Source organism: Pseudorca crassidens, chromosome 7 (assembly GCF_039906515.1).
Source record: "Pseudorca crassidens isolate mPseCra1 chromosome 7, mPseCra1.hap1, whole genome shotgun sequence".
Classification (NCBI taxonomy): Eukaryota; Metazoa; Chordata; class Mammalia; order Artiodactyla; family Delphinidae; genus Pseudorca; species Pseudorca crassidens.
This window is the reverse complement of record NC_090302.1, coordinates 88,920,705-88,939,415: the sequence shown is the minus strand read 5'-3', so window position 1 is coordinate 88,939,415 and position 18,711 is coordinate 88,920,705. Positions and strand designations below refer to the sequence as shown.

Genomic DNA, 18,711 nt, shown 5'->3' with positions numbered 1-18,711 from the left:
GCTCCTGTGTAGACGCCCCCCTCTTTTGGTCGTTGGCCCTCAGTTTGTAAATGTGGTCTAGTCTCCCGTATTCTCCTAACTCTCTTTTTCATCCTCGAATCTCCCGAAGGCAGCCTTCCATAATGTCCCCAACAGCTTAATCCACCCTCACTGCCCCCTGCGCCCCTCCCCCCCGATTTCTGGTGGACACAGTTGGGTCTTTGTCCAAGGCTGTGGATTTGACAAATGCTTTGTCAAATGATTTTCAGCCTCTCTGGAGCACTTGACACTGTCAGTCATCCTGCTCTCCTCACCCCTCTGGGAAATTCCTGCCTTGATTCCCAGACCCCAGCTTTGTTCTGTATTCCTTATTTCCACATCCTTTCCTTGTCTCTAGTGTGAGCTGGCTTCCTCTGGTTGCATGTGCATTCCCTAGGATCCATCTCTGTACCTTGCTGTGATCCTCACACTTTCTTTCTGGCACATCTCATCTGCCCTTAAGGTTTCAACTACTATGTTGATGACTCTCCAGTGTACTTCTCCCAAGAGACCCCTTCCCTGAACCGCAGGGTGTATCCCACTGTCCACCAAGTCATCTCCACTTGGGCACTGCACCTGTGCACCAAATTTGATGTTTCTAACTTAGAAATGTCATCACCTTCTCTAAATAGGTTTATCGTCCTGTATTTTGTTTCCCGCTAGTGATACCACTGTCCCTGCAGTCATCAGGTTAGAAATTGAGAATTATCTTTGATTCTTCTCCTCTCTGCATCTGACTCTCTACATCTGGCCTTTCCCAACTTGCTGACCCTATCCTTCTCGACCACCTGTGTTATCGTTACTTAGGTTTACACAGGAGCTGCTAATGTTCCCTCCTTTGTTCCTCTGCCTTCATGCCCATCCTCCGTGTGTCTGGAACTCAGGCCTGATTTCATACCTCTCCTTTTGAAAATCTTTCTGTAGCTCCTTTCATCGACAACAGGGGTTTGGGTTTCACGGATCTGTTGGGGAAAACAAAAGTTGGGAGGGCTACTGTTGTGTTACCAACTTTTAATTATTCTAAATAAGAATGTTAGAGGAAAAAGGAACTCGCCGTCTACCATCATTTCATAGAAAAGGACATTTAATGCTAAAAGAGGCATAATTTAGAGACGACTAGACCAGAGTGTGGTGGCCAGGTGTGCAGTCTGCAGGTCAGGTGGTGGCCCAGCTACTCACCTCGTTGGCTCATGTGGGTGCCTGAATGAACTCCTCTGTCAAATGGGGAGTACATTTAAGAGTACACCTCACAGCATTGTTTTGCGGATTAAATGAAGTGATGCATGCTGAGAGCAGTGTGTGGCATATAGTCTAGAAGAACTCAATCACAGGACAGTACAGCCCCAGCTGGATGCAGACACTTCTGCAGGAGGGAGCCCAGGCCTGCCCTCCTTTCCCTGTGAGCCTACTGGGGACCCTTGCTCATAAAACAGTGATGGAATTTTTCTTTGTTGACACTTAATACTTTAAATACTTTAAATTCAAATCCATTAAATCCTTCAGTATATCTGCATAACAGTTTCCCCCTGCGGAGCTCACATTTAGCATTGTTTGTGATTAATTGCATTTTAGCATCCTTTTCACAGCTATATTCAGGCAAATGTATACAAGATATGGATACACGTCGTAACTTTTAAAGAATCTCAAGGCGTAGCCATAACGATTGTGGTGTTTAAATGTTTTCCTTACTCTTGACTCCTGTAGAAGATACTAGTCCTCAGGATGTGTTCAGCGATTCAGCGGTTGGAGGGCTTCCTACAACAAACCGCCAGAGCCCCCTCACACAACTCTTTTCGTTGGTCTGGGGGCTGCAAGACGGCACTGGGTTGGATCTCAGGGCCTGCACTCTGAGAACCAGAGGATGCAGAAGCCTTTCTCCCTCCTCCGCTGGGCCATGAGTCCTCCAGGATGTCCTCTGAGGGCCCTGTTGGAGTCTGGTCAGCATTTTTTCTCCAATAAGAATGTGAGCATCTTGAAGTCAAGACCCTGGGGAGCAGCTCCGTATTCTTATTTTCTAGAATGATACCTTACCCACAAGTGAATGTCGATCAAATCAGGTTTCTAGTTTTCTTCCTGAAAATTGCCAAGATTTGTAATCCTTTCGCTTTGCTCTTTTCCAAATGGCAGTGACGTGGATCAGGTTCTTCTGCTTCAGCAATGATATTATGTGAAACTTGTTTTTATAATCACTTGCATTTAAAGAGCAGCCAAGATGTAGCTTGGGAGCAGTAGCACCAACAGTCTCAGAGGAAGATATGGGTGCTCACCCTGAGTTGGATTTGGAAGGCTGGATTAGGAATGAAGCTAGGGGAACGCGGGGTGGTGGGGCGTGAGGGAGGAGTCCGGGCCATGGGAAATTATAAAGGATGCAGTTTCAGGGTGGTGGTCATTAGCCTCTCAGAAGGATTTAGGGGCCCTCTAATTATAGGATCTGCTCACTTCAAGGATTTTATAGCCTTAGTGTTGTGGGGAGTGGGGGTAGTGAAGACGAGGATATCCACAGGAACCAAAGTGACAGACTCTGTCATTTTCACTTGAGGTGGGATGGGACAGTATGCGGCTGCCCAGTCGTCTGTGGTGTCCCGGTGTCAGGGTGCACACGCTGGGAGAGGCTGCCTGCACTACCACATTAGCTCCCAACTGCTGGAGGAAAGCTCTTTTCATATTTTGGACATCTATGTACCCAGTAAATTCTGTTCTAACCATGTTAATCGTCATTTGTTCTATATATAAACTCCTTCTACAGTGGCCGGCCTTTCCAGTACTGTATGCAACATAATGAGGTAAGCCTAGGCTTTCAGACTGCCAGGGGGGCATTCTTTGGGCAACTAGTCTCAAACTGTAGTTAGAAACAGAAAGTCGAGGCCCAGAGAGGGGGTTGTCCAAGGGCCTGGAGGCCACTGGCCATTGCAGACTCTCCTCAGGCAAGGCTGTCCCCTTCCCTGTGGAATGTGCTCACCAGGGGGGAAATGTCGATGGTAGGACAGCTCAGGGTTTCTGTCCTGACTCCTCATTCCTGGGGCTGCCACCAGCTGGCCCTCCTCCCTGTCATGGCTGTGGGACTATTAAACACCCCAAACGTCGGGGAGTGGACAGAATTTCCATTTCTCCCAGACTGGCTGGAACGCACTGTTCCAGGGACCTCTTCTTCATGGGGCGTGTGTGTGTCAGTAGTTTTTCATTCTGCAGAGGGGGAATTGGGTTTCTAGGAATGTGCTTGTGGTCTGCAGCCTCAGACATTTTACTAGTTCCCTGGAGTTCATTGTGATGGGATTTACCTTCACCAAACACTGACCAGAGCAAGGAGATAAATGCTTCCCTAGGAGACAGAGCAGCTAACATTTTCAAACACAGAAAACATTATTTCAGAAGAAAACCATTGCTTGGGACTTCCCTGGTGGTCCAGTGGTTAAGTTTCTGTGCTTCCACTGCAGAGGGCGCGGGTTTGATCCCTGGTCGGGGAACTAAGATCCCGCATGCTGTGCGGCACAGCCAAAAAAAAAAAAAAAAAACATTGCTTTTCTAAAGAGAAATTGAATATACTCATGTGCATCTGAAACTTTGCATGATGATACCCTAATAGTATAAATATCTATTTTTCCAGAAGTTCTTCCATTCTATTTCTTAATATTTTTTGTTTTTTCTTTCCTTTTTTATTTATTTATGTTTGGTGTCTTAAAACAGCAAATAATATCTTACAGTTCTAGAGGTCACAACCAAAGTGGGTCTCACTGGGCTAAAATCAAGGTATCAGCAGGGCCAGGGAGAATGTTTCTTCTGGAGGCTCCAGGGAGAGTTTCCTGCCTTTTCCAGCATCTGTAGGTGCTGCATTCCATGGCTCATGGCCCTTCCTCCATCATCAAAGCTGGCAATGGCCGATGGAGTCCTGCTCTACCTCATGTGTGAAACCTGCTCCTCTGCCTTCCTTTCTACATTAGAGGGTCCTGTGATGACATTGGGCCCATCTGAATAATCCAGGGTAACAGGCTTGGCCTGAGGTTAGCAGACAGCCAACCTACCCCCTCCTGCCGTGTAATGTACCACATTCATAGGTGTGGTGGGCAGGAGTGCACAGCTCTGGAAACACAAAGCCTTTAGATGTTTTTGCCATCTTTTTCATCTTTATGATCTTTGTGACTAAATAGGAAATAAAATGTCATTTCATACTGTCATTCAATTAAAAAAAGTTGTATAAACAGAGTTAGTACCTGATTCATCTTTGTTTCTAAGAACATGGGCATACCTTAGCTTTGTTAAATTAAGGTACCTGTTTTCTTTTAGTTTTCATGAAAAAGTCCAAAACAAACCTTTTTAAAAAAATTTGCTTACTTACCTTTTCCTGGTATCAACTGTTCTTGGATAGAAAATATTCCTACACTTTATTCCATGTGTCTTTCACCAGACATGTCCCTCAGCAGTCAGGGGTACCATTGTCCTCCCCTTCAGAGCTTACCTTGGCTTTTTGCAGTGGTCTCAGGTGCTTGGGGCTGCATTCATCCAGCACAGCCTCCTGGTGCCTGGTGTTGAAAGAAAGGAAGCATCTGTGGCCCAGGGCTTCTCTGTGCCGTGCTCACATGAGCAGGTTGCAGACATCCCAGAAGTAATGGAAGGCTGTCAGACGCTCTTTTACCTAGCCAGGTTGAAGGAGCTGAGTTATAGTTCAACAACTGAAAGGGAGATCCAGGGCTTGATTCTCAGACCACCAAAGTCTTGGGGCCAAGAAATCACAAATTGATAATAATCAGGCCCTTAGAAGGGAAACATCACCTGGAGTTTCTGGGCCTGTGTTCAGAATTAGTGTATTGACACGTGTGCTTGTCTCCTTAGGTCCGGGCCCACCAGCTGGTCTTGCCACCGTGTGATGTGGTGATCAAGGCTGTGGCTGACTACGTTCGCAACATCCAGGATACCTCGGACTTGGATGCCATAGCTAAAGATGTTTTCCAGCATTCTCAGGTACAAATACAAGCTCCTGGGTAGCGCTTTGTGCTATGGCGTGTGCTGGGTTTGGAAGGGGTTTGAGAGGCACACACCAGCCGTGTCCAGGAGTGCTTGCCCAGCTGTCAGGCCTCTGCCAGCCAGGAGCGCTGGCACCTCACCTAGCTCCTCCAGCCTCCCCTCCGGCCTGCACAGAGGAGGGATTGAGGTAGATGAATGGTAAGGTCTCTGCTGCTCCTAGATTTGCCATCACAATTTAATGGGATTTCTACTAAGAAGACAGACGAATCAAATGGAATTGTGGACCTCTGATTTGTCCATCCCTTCAGGTGATGATCAGGGATTTCTTCTTCCTTTTTTGGAAAGTAAGGATGTGAGGGGGGTCAGGGTTAGTAGAAGAGGTGAAGTTTGTGTAACTTCCTGTTTGCTCTCTGAAGAACTAAAACTGCTCCCCCACTTGCTGGAGATGAAACTGGGTAGCACCAGAGACGTGGCCAAGGAAAAGTTGGAGGACTGCATCCCAGAACTCAGGTCTCCTGACTGCCATGTCAGACTCTGATAAGTGCATTGCTCTAAGAGAATGAATGTTCGATTTGTTTCTTTAATGATAATCTGTTGATTTTCCTTGAAGATTTTAATGTCATTTCTGAACTCTCATTTAGCTTGAAAGGCTGAAGATTATTATACATGTGCTGAATTATAAAAAGATATTAATACACATGACCAGTGGCATACTGATTTACAAAGGTTTTCCTGCGTTTATTTCAGTCTAGAACAGATGACAAAGTTATTCGATTTAAGAGAGCAATTGGATATTATTCAGCGACTAGTAAGCCTATGGCATTTCACCCACCACATTACTTAGGTAAGTAACTCAAAGCCTCTGTGATGGATGCTGACCATGCAATAACCAAAGAGATTTAAATACTCACCCAGTAATCTTGTTGGTTTATTCTTTTGAATTGAGATTTCTATAGTTATACAAATAAGTATAGCAGAACTTCCTGGGCAGACTCAGTGGTAATTCCTGAAAGTGTTGAAGAGCAAGAGAAAACTTATGAGACTGGAGGAGAAGAGCAGGCAGCCATGAGGACCAAGGCTAGCAGATGACAGTGATGCTGAAATCTCTGTCTGTGTGGTGTCCTCTTGCAGAGAGCACCAAGGACATAGAAGACCCTCTGGATCTATAAGTGCCTTCATAAATGCAGTGGATTTGTGTCTCCTCTTGCTGCCTTTTTTGGCAAAATATCAAATTTCACTCAGAGATTTGAAATTGGGGAATAAAAAACAATTATAAACTGTTTGCCTGAAGGCTGCTTGATAGTGAATATCTCATGGGAGGTTGTAAAGCACTAACCCTAAATACCAACCTCCTTCCTGAGTGAGATTGCCTTTCTTAGGCTCCAGAGCAGTAAAGCTATGAGAAATCATATTGCCAACCGTTGTTTCAGTTGTGCTTATTTCATATAATGAAAGAAGTCATGTTCCTGAGATTGTCTGTAGTGACATTCTAGTCCTCATATGACAATTGTACTTTAAACATTCATTATAGTATACTTGGGACTAGAACATTTAAAGAGAAGGAAAATGTGGGGAGAGAAAGGATAGAGAAAGACACTTGACTTAACATTTGGCGTTTATCTGAGCTGATAACAGTTTGGAAGATGCTCTGAAGAGGAAGGTGAGTTTTAAATTAGGTTTAAGTTTGAACTTCTTAAAAATATTTACTGTTCTATAAAGTGCTTTCATGTTCTTATTAAATCATCAAAGGACATTATGAGGTAAGTATTTTATAAATGAAGTCAATACTCTTAGAATTCACTTTCACTCAGTGGTTTATGGACAACAGTGGTGTAATTGGTAAAGAATTTGGGGTATTTAGGGTGATGTTTTCAAGCAGGTTAATGTAGGTGATAACTACCTACAAATCCTTCTATAAAGCATTTCCCATTGCTTCTGACTGTTGCAGTCATCTGAATTGTACAACACGGGACTTAACAAAGCACAGTCACAGAATTACAACAGGGCAGGAAGTTTGGGGCAGTGTAGAGTTCAGTGTATGGCCTGGAATATTGGGATGAAATTGAGAGAGGTTGAGGCAAGATTGGGAAGGAAGGTTTATTTCAGGTTAGATACACATAATTTGGAGCAGGCAGAAACAGATTAATGTAAAAATCACTTTTATTGTTTTTTTTTCTGATAAGTATAAAGAAATAAAAGTATCTGGAGAAAGTGCTCATTGATTTCATCTATATGTGCTGTTAGGGACCCACTAAATGGAGAGTGATGACTGAAACGGAAATCAAGAGCATAGAAGAGGCAACACTGAGTTGGGGAAATACTTTCTTGGCATCCCAAGTGAGAACCTAAGACATATTTTCCACAAAAATATTCTTATAAGTAATAGGTAGGTCATAAGTGGTCTTTTCCAACCATAGTTCATTATATTATTCTACAGGAAAACACATTCAGAATTTTGAAGAACCAATATTGGAAAATAACTTTCTTGTTCATTAGACCCTGTCTGTATTAATCATTTTAGAAACTGGAATATGTGTAGAGTTTTGAAGAAATCTTACAGAAAAATGGGGAGAGTTGACTCTACCCAGAGGTTTCTAAATCCGGCTAGAATTTTAGGTTCTACCACAGAACAGTTTTCAGAAGCCTAATTGGCCTCAGGGTTCTGTATTTTCAAAAGAAAAACCTTCCTGGCCAGACCCCATGTGGACTGGCGTTGGGGGGTGACTGCTGTGTCTTCCATGCTTTTCCTTCTGAGTTTGTGGTTCTCTGCAGCATTGAGAAAAAAACCTCAGATCTCCATACTGTTATTGGATGGTGTGGAATTTACAAAGGAAGTGCACATGCTCCCTGTCCCGTTGCTGGGAGGCCTGGTCTGCATAGTGTGTGGTCTTTTTCAGGGTGGAAAAAGAATTTTTTCCAGCCCATGCTGTTTTTGTACTATGAACTCCCAGAAATTATCTATATTATATAACATATTATAGATTATGGATATTTAATATATAATACCTATCTGTATATATGTATATTTCTGAATTATCTACTAGATAGAGTTTTAAAATGTTACAGGTGAGATTAATATTAATTTTCAAGCATTTACTGTATCAGAAACACTGTGTTGGGAATGGGGGATCTAGATATGATTATAATTTTTTCCTTTCCATCATAGCACTTAATGTCCACCATCTCCAGAGAATCTGCAGTCTAAATGTAAGATATGTCAGAATTGAGTTGTCAGCAATATTTGGCTTCCTGGTTGAACAAGTAGTTCTTAAACCTTAGCTGTGCTCCAAAATCATTGGCAGAATTTAAAAATAACAAATAACAGATGTTAGAGGCCCGCCTCAGGTCTGTGAACGTGGACTCTGTAGGCGTGAACTAATCCTAGTGTATTTGTGGAAAGCTGTGCAAATAAAACAGAGGCCTTGTTAGTCTGAAGAAACATGCACTGTGTCCTCTTGGCCTTCCTCAGTGAAAAATAGATGAGCTCTCACTGCACACCTACTAGAATAGCTTAAGATCCAGAACACTGTCACCACCAAATGCTGGTGAGGATGTGGAGCACAGAAATTCTCATTTCTTGCTGGTGGGAATACAAAATGGTACAGCCACTCTGAAGACAGTTCAGCAGTTTCTTACAAAACCAAACATACTCTTACCACAAGATCCAGTAATCCTGCTCCTTGGTATTTACCCAAAGGAGTTGAATACTTATGTTCACACAGAAACCTGCACATGGATGTTTATAGTAGCTTTAGTCATTATTGCCGAAACATGGAAGTAACCAAGATATCCTTCACCAGGTGAATGAATAAATAAACTGCTACATCCAGACAATGGAATATTATTCAGTGCTGAAAAGAAATAGGCTATTAAGCTATGAAAACCCATGGAGAAACCTTCAATGTACATTACTAAGTGAAAGAAGCCAATCTGAAAATGCTACATACTGTATGATTCCAACTATGTGACATGCTGGAAAAGGCAAAACTATGGAGGCATTAAGATGATCAGGGGTTCCAGGGTTTGAGCGTGAGAGAGGAATAAATAGGCAAAGCATGGGATTTTTAGAGCAGTGAAAATATTCCTTATGATACTATAATGCTGGATTTATGTCCTTGTAAGTTTGTCCAAACCTATAGAATACACAACACCAAGAGGGAATCCTACTGTGAACTATAGACTTTAGTTAATAGTAGGGCATCAATATTGGATCATCAGTTGTAACAAATGTAGCACACTAATGCAAGGTGTATACTTTCTGCTTATGTTTTCTGTAAAGCTGAACTGCTCAAAAAATAGTCTATTAATTTTTTGAAAAACGTAAATGAGCCTTTGATGTATTCACTTCCTGCCAGGCACTATGCTGAGTGTTGGACAGGGTGGTAGACAAGACAGATGTCATCCTTGCCCTTGTAGGTGATTGAGACGAGGAATCATACAGGAATGTGAACAGGAAGGTCACGGAAGACCAACCCGGTTAAAACAGTACTTGATTAAACCAGTGTTTAGTTCTGCTCTATTAAATTAATGTTTAGGTGAGGTTTGAGTGTAGAGTAGGAATTTAGCAAGACGACGATAGAGAGGAAGTATATGTGCAGAGGAGACAGAATGTGTAAAGGTCCTGAGGTGAGAGGACAGGATGTAGAAGAAACAGAAGAATGTGGTTGGAGCACAGGAAAGCAAGGGAAGGAATGGTCAGGTGATGCTTGTCGGGCCATGCATGGCCTTAGATTTTAGACTTACACTTTGGACCGCGAAAGCTCACTGAAAGATTTTTTTCATTGTAAAAACTTAAATTATTTTGAAACTATCATACACACAGTATATTTGTACAGTAAATTATTTTGAAACTCTCATACACACAGTATATTTGTACAGTAAATTATTTTGAAACTATCATACACACAGTATATTTGTACAGTAAATAAAACAAACATCAGTGGAATGTTACTAGTATCAGAGCCCTATCCCTGTCTCTTCCTGGTCATGTTCCCCTGTATTCCGGCACCCTGAATTTTGTATTAATGGTCTCCTTGCTTTTCTTTATTGTGTGTGTACCCTGAGTACTAATTGGAGCAGCGGAAGTAGGTCGGATGCCCTGGGGAGGTTTTCTGTGGAGGGCCCTCTGTATGGAGGTCTTGAGATGGTGTACCTCAGATCAGGGAAAGGAGGTGGAGCTGGGGGCACAGGGAGAGCAGTGCAGCAGCCAGAATAGGAGTCGTGGCAAGAACAATTGTCAGCAGAGGTGAGGGGGAGACTTCTGTGGCACTCACAGCTCCCAGACCCCGTGCAGGTGCGGGTGCCTGCGTGATCCTCAACGAGGTGCAAGGGATCCTAGGAAAAATAGTTTTTTAGCTTTGCGGCTTCTTCTGTGCTGTAAAATATGGAAGAGGGTGGGGTAGGTGGCCAGCACCAGTCCTCCAAATCCACCTCCAATTGCTTCCATAAAGGGTGGGGCTTGAAATGGGAGGGAACTTTGAACATGCTTAAACTTTTAGGTGGATGATGAAAGCTGAGAGGGGGCTATGAAGGTAGAAGGAAGGTTGGAGGTAATAGTGACCCCCGGTCCCTTGGAGCACAGAGGAGTAGGGGTCTGGTGGGGACTAAGGGAGCCCTCAGGGCAGCAGGCCAGCATGAACAAATAATAGAGAATTGTGCAAAGAGAACCATATTGAAATAGGAGCTGTCACCGCTAAAGCAAAGAACAAATTCTACATAGTGACCACAAAGAAAGGACCTCTGGCTATAGAAACTTCCTAGGTGCTGGCAGAGAGGCCCCATGGGTGTTTTATCTGGACGGGCTTGCCCAGCTCAGGGGCCTGCATCAGCCTGTGTCCTGACAGGCCCCCAAGGCTGGCCACGTTCTACCTGACTGGGTCAGAGGATCCTGATTCACAAAATGCCAGATGGCAAACTTCAGTGCCAACCGCTGGTGAACCATCTACAAGAGAACATAAATGCCTACTGTCTTAACAGGAACAATTAGACTCCGTAGTTGGTGCTCCTGGACCATGGCTCTTGGGACCAGGGCTCAGAAAGGTGCATCTTCAAGTGTAAGGGAGAAGCAAGGACCAGTCAGTGGGCCCTCATTCTGAGCCATGGCTTTACTGGAAGGCATCACTTTCTGGTGTCTTGAGAAGGCGGGTTCCTGAGGCTACACAGTCTGCACAGTGCTCACCAAACTGTTCTGTTGATTTTTGCTGGGCTTCTAGGTTGTGTTGACAGTCTTTTTGAAAATACATCTCTACCTCCCCAACAACACACACTCCCAGCATGAGAGGGGATGGTCAGGAAATGTCCCCCCCTGAACATGAAGACACAGTCTGTGAAGAAGGATGTGGCACCTGCTGGGCTTCCTCAGCTGATGAGAAGAGGCTGTTAGGTCTCCAGGACCCAAGGTCACTCATTCGGGTCCACTGTGGGACACAGAGGTCATGCAGAGTCCATAGTGTGACCTGCCTAGAATAGAGGGCGATGGCATGTACACATGTGTCTGGGGAGCAGAAGTGAGAGAGATCAGAACGCTGCCCACGCTGCTCCTGTTGCTTGAACTGTTGAACTCCTCAGCGTCGCTGCTACCCTACGCCAGGTGACATGGCCCTCAGGACCTCGTCCACCTGCCATCGTCCATGCGCCCAGGCTCACTATGCAGGGGTGGCACGGGCCTCCTGCTGCAAGTGCTGGCTGTAGCCAGGCCGCAGGACCCATAGTGGGCCTGACTGTACATACTATAAGGCAACTTGCCCTGTTCCCACCCAACAGTGTGCCTTTGGAGCTTCCCTGTAACTTCACAAAGGTTTGCCTTAGTATTTTTTTTTTTTTTTGCCTTAGTATTTTTAAAGCTTGTCTAATGTTCCACAGTGGGGATGTGCTGTAATCTACTTAACCATGTTCTGTAGTCATCACTAGAATATTTTTAGTTTTTCTACTGTTATAATGATCACTTTAAAAAATTTTTGTCACCAAGTATATGATATTATACTGTTGCTCTACTCTACTAATAAGTTTTTGAAATTTGGCAAGTTATATAATATTCATTCTTACAGTTTTGACTACTAAACCCACTCTTTCCAAGGTTTTTGCTTAAATTTTCTTATTATGGAAAGCTTTAAATGTAACTGAAAAATACAAAGGATAGTATCATGAGCATTAGGGTACGCACTAAACAGGTTTAACAAATGTCTTTAAAGAAATACATTAGGCTTTTCTTTTTTTTTTTTTTTTTTTTTTTTTTTTGCGGTACGTGGGCCTCTCACTGTTGTGGCCTCTCCCGTTGCGGAGCACAGGCTCCGGACGCGCAGGCTCAGCGGCCATGGCTCACAGGCCCAGCCGCTCCATGGCATGCGGGATCCTCCTGGTCCGGGGCACGAACCCGTGTCCCCTGCATCGGCAGGCGGACTCTCAACCACTGCGCCACCAGGGAAGCCCTACGTTAGGCTTTTCTAAAAGTCATGTCTGTCCCCCTCTAATGGTTTTTATAGTTCCTTACCTCATATATGGAATAATAAGTCATAGTGTTTTGATTTTTAATTAAATGCTGTATTGTACCTGTCATACTGTACTTGCTGTTTTTGAGATGTGTGCATGTTCATCTTTTTTAATGTTTATCTTTTTAAAGCTAATGCAAATGGCATTGATGTCAAGCCCCCAGGGGTCTGACAGAATAGATGCTGCCAAAGAGAAGCTAAGATGCTATCATGTTAAATAGGAAGTCCACTTATTCTTTCTCCTTGATTCCTGGGTAGATTAGTGGATTCTCTCAGTCTGTTCCTGTGGCCTTTCATTCAGTTTTTAGTCAGTTTATTTCAGTTGATGTGGTATGCAGTGCTATAGGTTGTCTGGTCTTAAGGGTTTTTGAAAGGTCATTTTTTTAAAAAACCTGAAAATTGGTCATTTTAGAAGAACTGAAAATACATCTCCTTTCAGTTGCTGTCTGGTTTAAAAGACTGCAAGGTGTGTCTTCCTGAGATGGGCACAGCTTGTCATCAGGTCTGTTGGTGGCTTCTCAGTATTCAGTGACAGAAGGGGACTGCTAGTTCAGTTTATCAGTGACTTCCAAATAAAGGCCTTTAGACTTTTCTTTTAGGTTGTGCTTTTTAGAATTCACAGATGGACAGAAACTGCTTTGTCTTGATTTATCATAGGCTTATAAAACCATGTAGGTGGCTGAATGAAATTTAAGAGTTCTTTTCTTTTGCTATTTAACGCCTACGATTCAAACCTGATTAAGTGAACTCAGGAATTTAATAGATTTGGATAAAATTTGGGATAAGTTTCTCACTATTCAGACTCTTGCTCTTCTAGACTCAGGTGTCACGTGGATTTGAATAATACTGTATCCTTTGAGGTCCGCACATGCTATCCAAACTCAAGGACAGAAGAGATTTGGATAACCAGGGATGCTGTGTAAGCACCAGGATACCTCCTGACCATGGTATATTCCTACACCAACCGTCAAGCAGTCAAAGCAGCCCTTGTCATTATTGAACAGCTCTAGTTCTCAGAAAGGTCTTATTTATTGACATATTAACCTGAAATGTGCTTCCCTAGGTTAAGTTTTTTCATTGCTCATAATTCTTTCAGGTGCCTACTTGCTTTATTCATGATCTTACTTTAATTTGCCCTACACTTAGCCTTCCATTGTGAGGGCTTCTCTCCTGGACAGTGGCCTCTGACTCTTCCTGTGGGGCCTTGCCAGCACTGTGGCTCCAGGTGGGCATCAGCTGCCCCAGCTCTGAGCTCTTGGGAGTTGGTACTCACTAGGAACTGACAAGGTTCAGTCCTCTAAGAGCTGGGATGATTTCTGTCTCCTCCTTCCCAAAAGCCCCCATGCCTCCTTGGCTATGCCCGGCCTACCAGGCTTCATAGGCCACACCAGTGTCCTGTTGGTTCCCACTGTCCCCCACACTAGCTTGCCTTCGAAAGCTATTCGTTTGGGAGAGGATGAAAACAAATTATGTAAAATTCTCTATATAACTTTGTACCTTAAGTTCTGTAGAGTATTGGTATTGAGTAAATATGTCAACATGGTTAACATAGTTTGAAAATTGTGCTTTGTTTTTTTGCAAGCATTGAAAACTAGTGTTGGTGGTAGGGAATATATTGGTTTATTTATTCTTTAAATTTTCAAAGCTATGTTTTTTGTGTAACACTTAAGTCATGCATCAGCACCCATCTAAATTATAGAATTAAAAAAATATTACTTTGTTACCATTGTTTGTTTAATGTAACATCTTCACAGTAACATGCCTAGTAATAGATGAATATTTGTTAGGTAGGGGTGGGGGTGGCTAGTTCTCAGTAGAGTTTTTGGTTAACACCATTCCTTCTTTTAATCGTATTTTAATTTAGAGAAAAGCTGGTTAGCTTCATACAGGCACAGTAAGTAATTCAAGGGAGTGGATACTGCACAGAGTGTCTTATCTATGAGAGTTCACAGCTAACTAAGCACAGCCGTAAGGGCTGCAATGCATGCTTTCTTTCTCTTATTCTCAAAGTCTTTAATATTTAAATATTTTTAAATTATGAAAATATTTTTCAAATACTAATTAAATACTTTTTTCCCTTTCGTCTGTCTTCATTCTGCATACTTTTCTAACAAAGGCCTACCTCTCTTAGTAAGTATTTGTGAAAGGAAGAGAATGAGAAACTGGTGGTGTTAATCTCCACTCTGAACTGGTGTCAATTCTGAGAAAGATGTCCTTGTCACACAGAAGACAGACAATGACTCTGCTTAGCTGCACGAGGGCACTGAGAACAAGAACTGATTTATAAGAAGGCATGCAGTATGCAGAGGCAGGCCCTCGCTTATTAGGCATTTCTGCAGCCATCAGAGAAATGTAGACAAATTAATTCACTTAATAGACTAGGTTATGATAGAATAGTAACTAGTCCTGTGGGTTCTCAAAGGTTTATTTGAGGTCAGGGATTGAAATATGATTTTAGAAAATGTTCTTTCCTTGGAAATCTTTGCTTTTAAGTTATAGTTTTGTGTGTGTTTTTGTTTTGGGAGGTTTCTTTCTTTTTGTTTTTTCTTGTTTTTTTTTTTTAAGGAAAGTTTGTGCTTTCAGGAATTTTGTAGCATATAATGGCCAAAAATAGAGTGAAACATAAATGTTCATCTTCACTTGAATGCTGCTGCATAATTGAAGAGTCCAGTCTCTCATTCTTATTACTCTGAAGTTAAGTATGGCAGGTCAGCTACAAGGAATTGTATACTAGACTTTTTACAGTGATTTAAGTTACAGCATTAGAGCTTAAGTGGATTTCATAATACTCTTTCACCCAAAATCTGGCTAAAATTCAGAATCACCTGAGAAGGGACTTTCAGTTACGGCATCCCGTATCTCACACTCAGAGGTTCATAACTCATGGACTTACTGTTTGATCAGGAATGTCTCCTTGTGTGTGTGAGTGCAGGCAAATGTGCACATGTGTCTGTGTGGTGAACATTTGTGTGTATGTGAGCGTGTGGACAAATGTGTAGATGGGACACCAGCCCCACATGCACATGTGCCAGCATCACCATTCCCAGCTGTTTGTCCCACAGCCATCTCTGTTCAGTGGAAAGTGGAAGCTGGGCCAAGCTTCCTGTTCGTGCGAGCTATGGCATTTCCAACTTGAGCACCAGGCGCTTGAGATGGGATCTTCCAACAGATCATGGCTTCTGAGGCTCATGAGTCTTGTGGGGTAGTAAGAAGTGAGCAACGGCCCAAGCCTCAGTGCTCCCTCCCAGTGTCCTTGCGGCCCAGGACTGGATTGGCTCAGGGAGCCTCAGGTTAGGAATCAGTGGGAGTTTCCTTTCAAAGAATGAGAGGGAGGGTTTGGGGCACTTTATTATTTTTTTTAGTTAAATTAAATGTGTGTTTATTTTTCTTGACAAGTTGGTAGTGGTTTATGGGTTGTGTGTTTCTCACCTGATGTCCCTCAGGTTTTGAAGTTAGAAAAGCACTCTTCCTGATAAATGACGTTCGCGTTGAGGTAGCTCTAGGCTTGGTTTTGTTCTGTTTTTAAAAGAAACCTAAGGAAGAGACGGTGTGGCCGTGGGGGCACCAGTAGGGTCTGTTGTGTGTTCTCACTGGGTGTATTTTCTCTGTGTCTCCTGCAGTCTGAGTCCTGATGACACCCCCGGGTCTTGTAGTAGCCCTGGGCTGGCCCTCGCAGCCTGTCCTCTCAGGCACGCCACACCTAACTGTTCAGCAAGTGAACAAAGCCCTGAAGAGTCTCCTCATTTTTATCACATTAGTAAATCATGATATTTTGAAGTGTCTTTGACATGAAGGCCACACTCATCCCCCATCACCGCATGCTGGGGGCATTACCCTGCTCGCCTTGCTTGTGCTGACCCCTACCTGTCCTCAGACCCGCAAGGAGACTGAGTGTTGTGGATATGGAGGTTTCTAAACCTTGGGCTGAGTTGATTGCTTTATGTCATGTCTTTAAGCTGACATGGGACCCACTCCTGCCTGACGTTGTGTTTGGGGCCGCTTCTCTACGTGGCTTCCATTCTGTGCTTCACTGTTACAAGTTAGCACGAGGATAATGAAGGACAACTGCCAGCATACATCAGAACAGGTTTTATAAAGTCATTTTCTAAGGGAGCACAAAATCCCAAGTTTTACTGACCCCGCAGTGCATGTATAATGCATGTGTAACCTGGTCATGGTTTCCTTAACGATGAAAACAAACCAAAAGTATAGGCAGTGACTACCACACTTCACTTTTTGTATTTAAAAGTGTGCTAGTAGCTACGAACCTAATTTTAGTTTAAATAGAAAAATTCCATTGTTTCACGTATGGAAGGGGAAGTGCTGTGTCCTTCTTTTGTTCCTTTAGTGCTTAGAGTACTACAGTGCTTCCAGCTTTGTCAGCAGTGAGCAGAGAAAGAATAAGAACACCTGTTAAGTTAAAGACAGAGACAAGCCAGGCATTCAAAGAAATGGACAAAAGCAAAAAGACCATCAGACATTAATTGAAAACTCTTGAAAGTTAGAATTCTAGCCCCAGTGTATAAAATTGGTCATCATAAGATTAAGTATTTTTAATGTTAAACATGAATTTCTGAAGGTTTCTGGGAAGTGGGGCCAGTGGTGTGCTGGCACCTGAGGAGGTGCAAGACAGATGGAGATGTGTGCTAGCCACCGCTGTGTCCTGGGGAATGTCCTTCTGCTCACAGTTGTTTTATTGTTTTCTTTCCGTATTGATGAAACAGCCAGACCAAATCCGTTTGGAATGCCTGGGATAGTGCCACCGTATGTCCCCCCCCAGATGCTCAACATTCCACAGACGTCTCTGCAAGCAAAGCCTGTGGTAAGGCCTTTCCTTTCCTTCCTCAGCTGGTCTGCCCAGCCTTGGTGTGGGACAGCTGCCTTGAAAGCTGCATATGCATCAGATCTTAATGAATGCTAAAATAATTTCTTAAACTCAGGATATGTGAAGCACCTGCTTCACAGTGTTTGTTGAATTAAAACTTAGCCAAGGCCGGATTATGCTTATGTGTTCCGGGCCATGCAGGCAGTGTGTATGCATGTGTGATCTATACCCTCTGTTTCAGGCCCCCCAGGTGCCCAGCCCAGGTGCTCCGGGCCAGGGTCCACACCCATACAGCCTCGCTGAGCCGGCTCTCACCTTGGAAACCAGCGGAAAGAATCTGACTGAGCAGAACTACAGTAACATTCCTCATGAAGGAAAGCATACCCCACTGTATGAACGGTCCTCCCCGATCAACCCAGCTCCAAGCGGCAGTCCCAATCACGTGGACTCAGCGTACTTTCCTGGTTCTTCTACGTCATCATCTTCAGACAATGATGAAGGCAGTGGAGGAGCTGCAAAGTGAGTGGTGTATGGAGTAGTTGGTGCTTCCCAGAAGTGTAGCAGCTTCTTAAGTAGCTTGTAGTCCCCAGGGAAGCCACCTTCTGGCTGGCCAGCCCACGGCACCGATGGTTGTGCTCAAACATGCTGTTTGTTATAGGTAGGTGACAGTTACTCTGTGCTTGGACCAAGACTCCTCAGACCGAAAGAAAAGGTTGGATGTTTCCTCGAGGCTTCCAAGGTTGAAAATCTGTACTATGCCAGCCCAAAGCCTTGGTGTCCCCAACCCCCCTGCTCTTTTTGGGTGGAATTTTAGGAAAATTAGTTTGTGTGACCACCAAACATGGTTAAGTTATCTGGTCAAGTTCTGCCTGACCCTTACTCTCTTTTGGGCTGTGATTCCCCTAGTCCCACCCCCAGAAAGCATTTTAAGTTAGACTCCTGTGGCTTTCAGTCTCTTGGCTCCTGGATTGAGGGGGAATCAGAATTTCCTTTCCTCCTGAATTCAGCAACTTGAACCCCAACTCAGCAGCTCATAGGACTGTTCTTGAAATAACACTGTTCACCCAACCAAAACCATGGAAAGCTGCCAGACCCAGGTTGGAATTCTCCCTGTAGAAGGAGTATTTTAAACAATGTGTGTCCCTGAATAAATGCATTTTCAAATACTTAAATTTGTTAGAATCTGATCGAGAAGGTCTTAAAATTCACAGTCCTCCTCCTCCCCTTACATAATCTTATGTTTCTAAGAAACCTGATTTCAAAAAAAGAAAGAAGAAAGGAAAGGAAGAGTCTTTCTTTTCTTTACATCTGCATCTCTTTTTCCTCGGTTTGAACTCTGATTCTCAGTAAATGCCCATGGCCAGTTATTGCTCTGTCAGTTTCTGCTGTATGAAAATCTGAGACACAGTTTCCAGTCTTCCT

The 18,711-nt window shown here is 43.5% G+C and overlaps 1 protein-coding gene across 3 annotated transcripts in view; it reads left to right on the top strand.

Annotated features, from left to right (window-relative positions):
- The window catches only part of FAM120A (family with sequence similarity 120 member A), a 104,433-nt gene that overhangs the window by 34,235 nt on the left and 51,487 nt on the right, over positions 1-18,711 (top strand). For all 3 annotated transcript variants that reach the window (XM_067744893.1, XM_067744892.1, XM_067744894.1), the window contains exons 4-7: positions 4,846-4,974; positions 5,725-5,821; positions 17,189-17,286; positions 17,531-17,808. In XM_067744893.1, the coding sequence (XP_067600994.1) occupies positions 4,846-4,974; positions 5,725-5,821; positions 17,189-17,286; positions 17,531-17,808 (602 nt within the window). The remainder of the gene's footprint in view (positions 1-4,845; positions 4,975-5,724; positions 5,822-17,188; positions 17,287-17,530; positions 17,809-18,711) is intronic.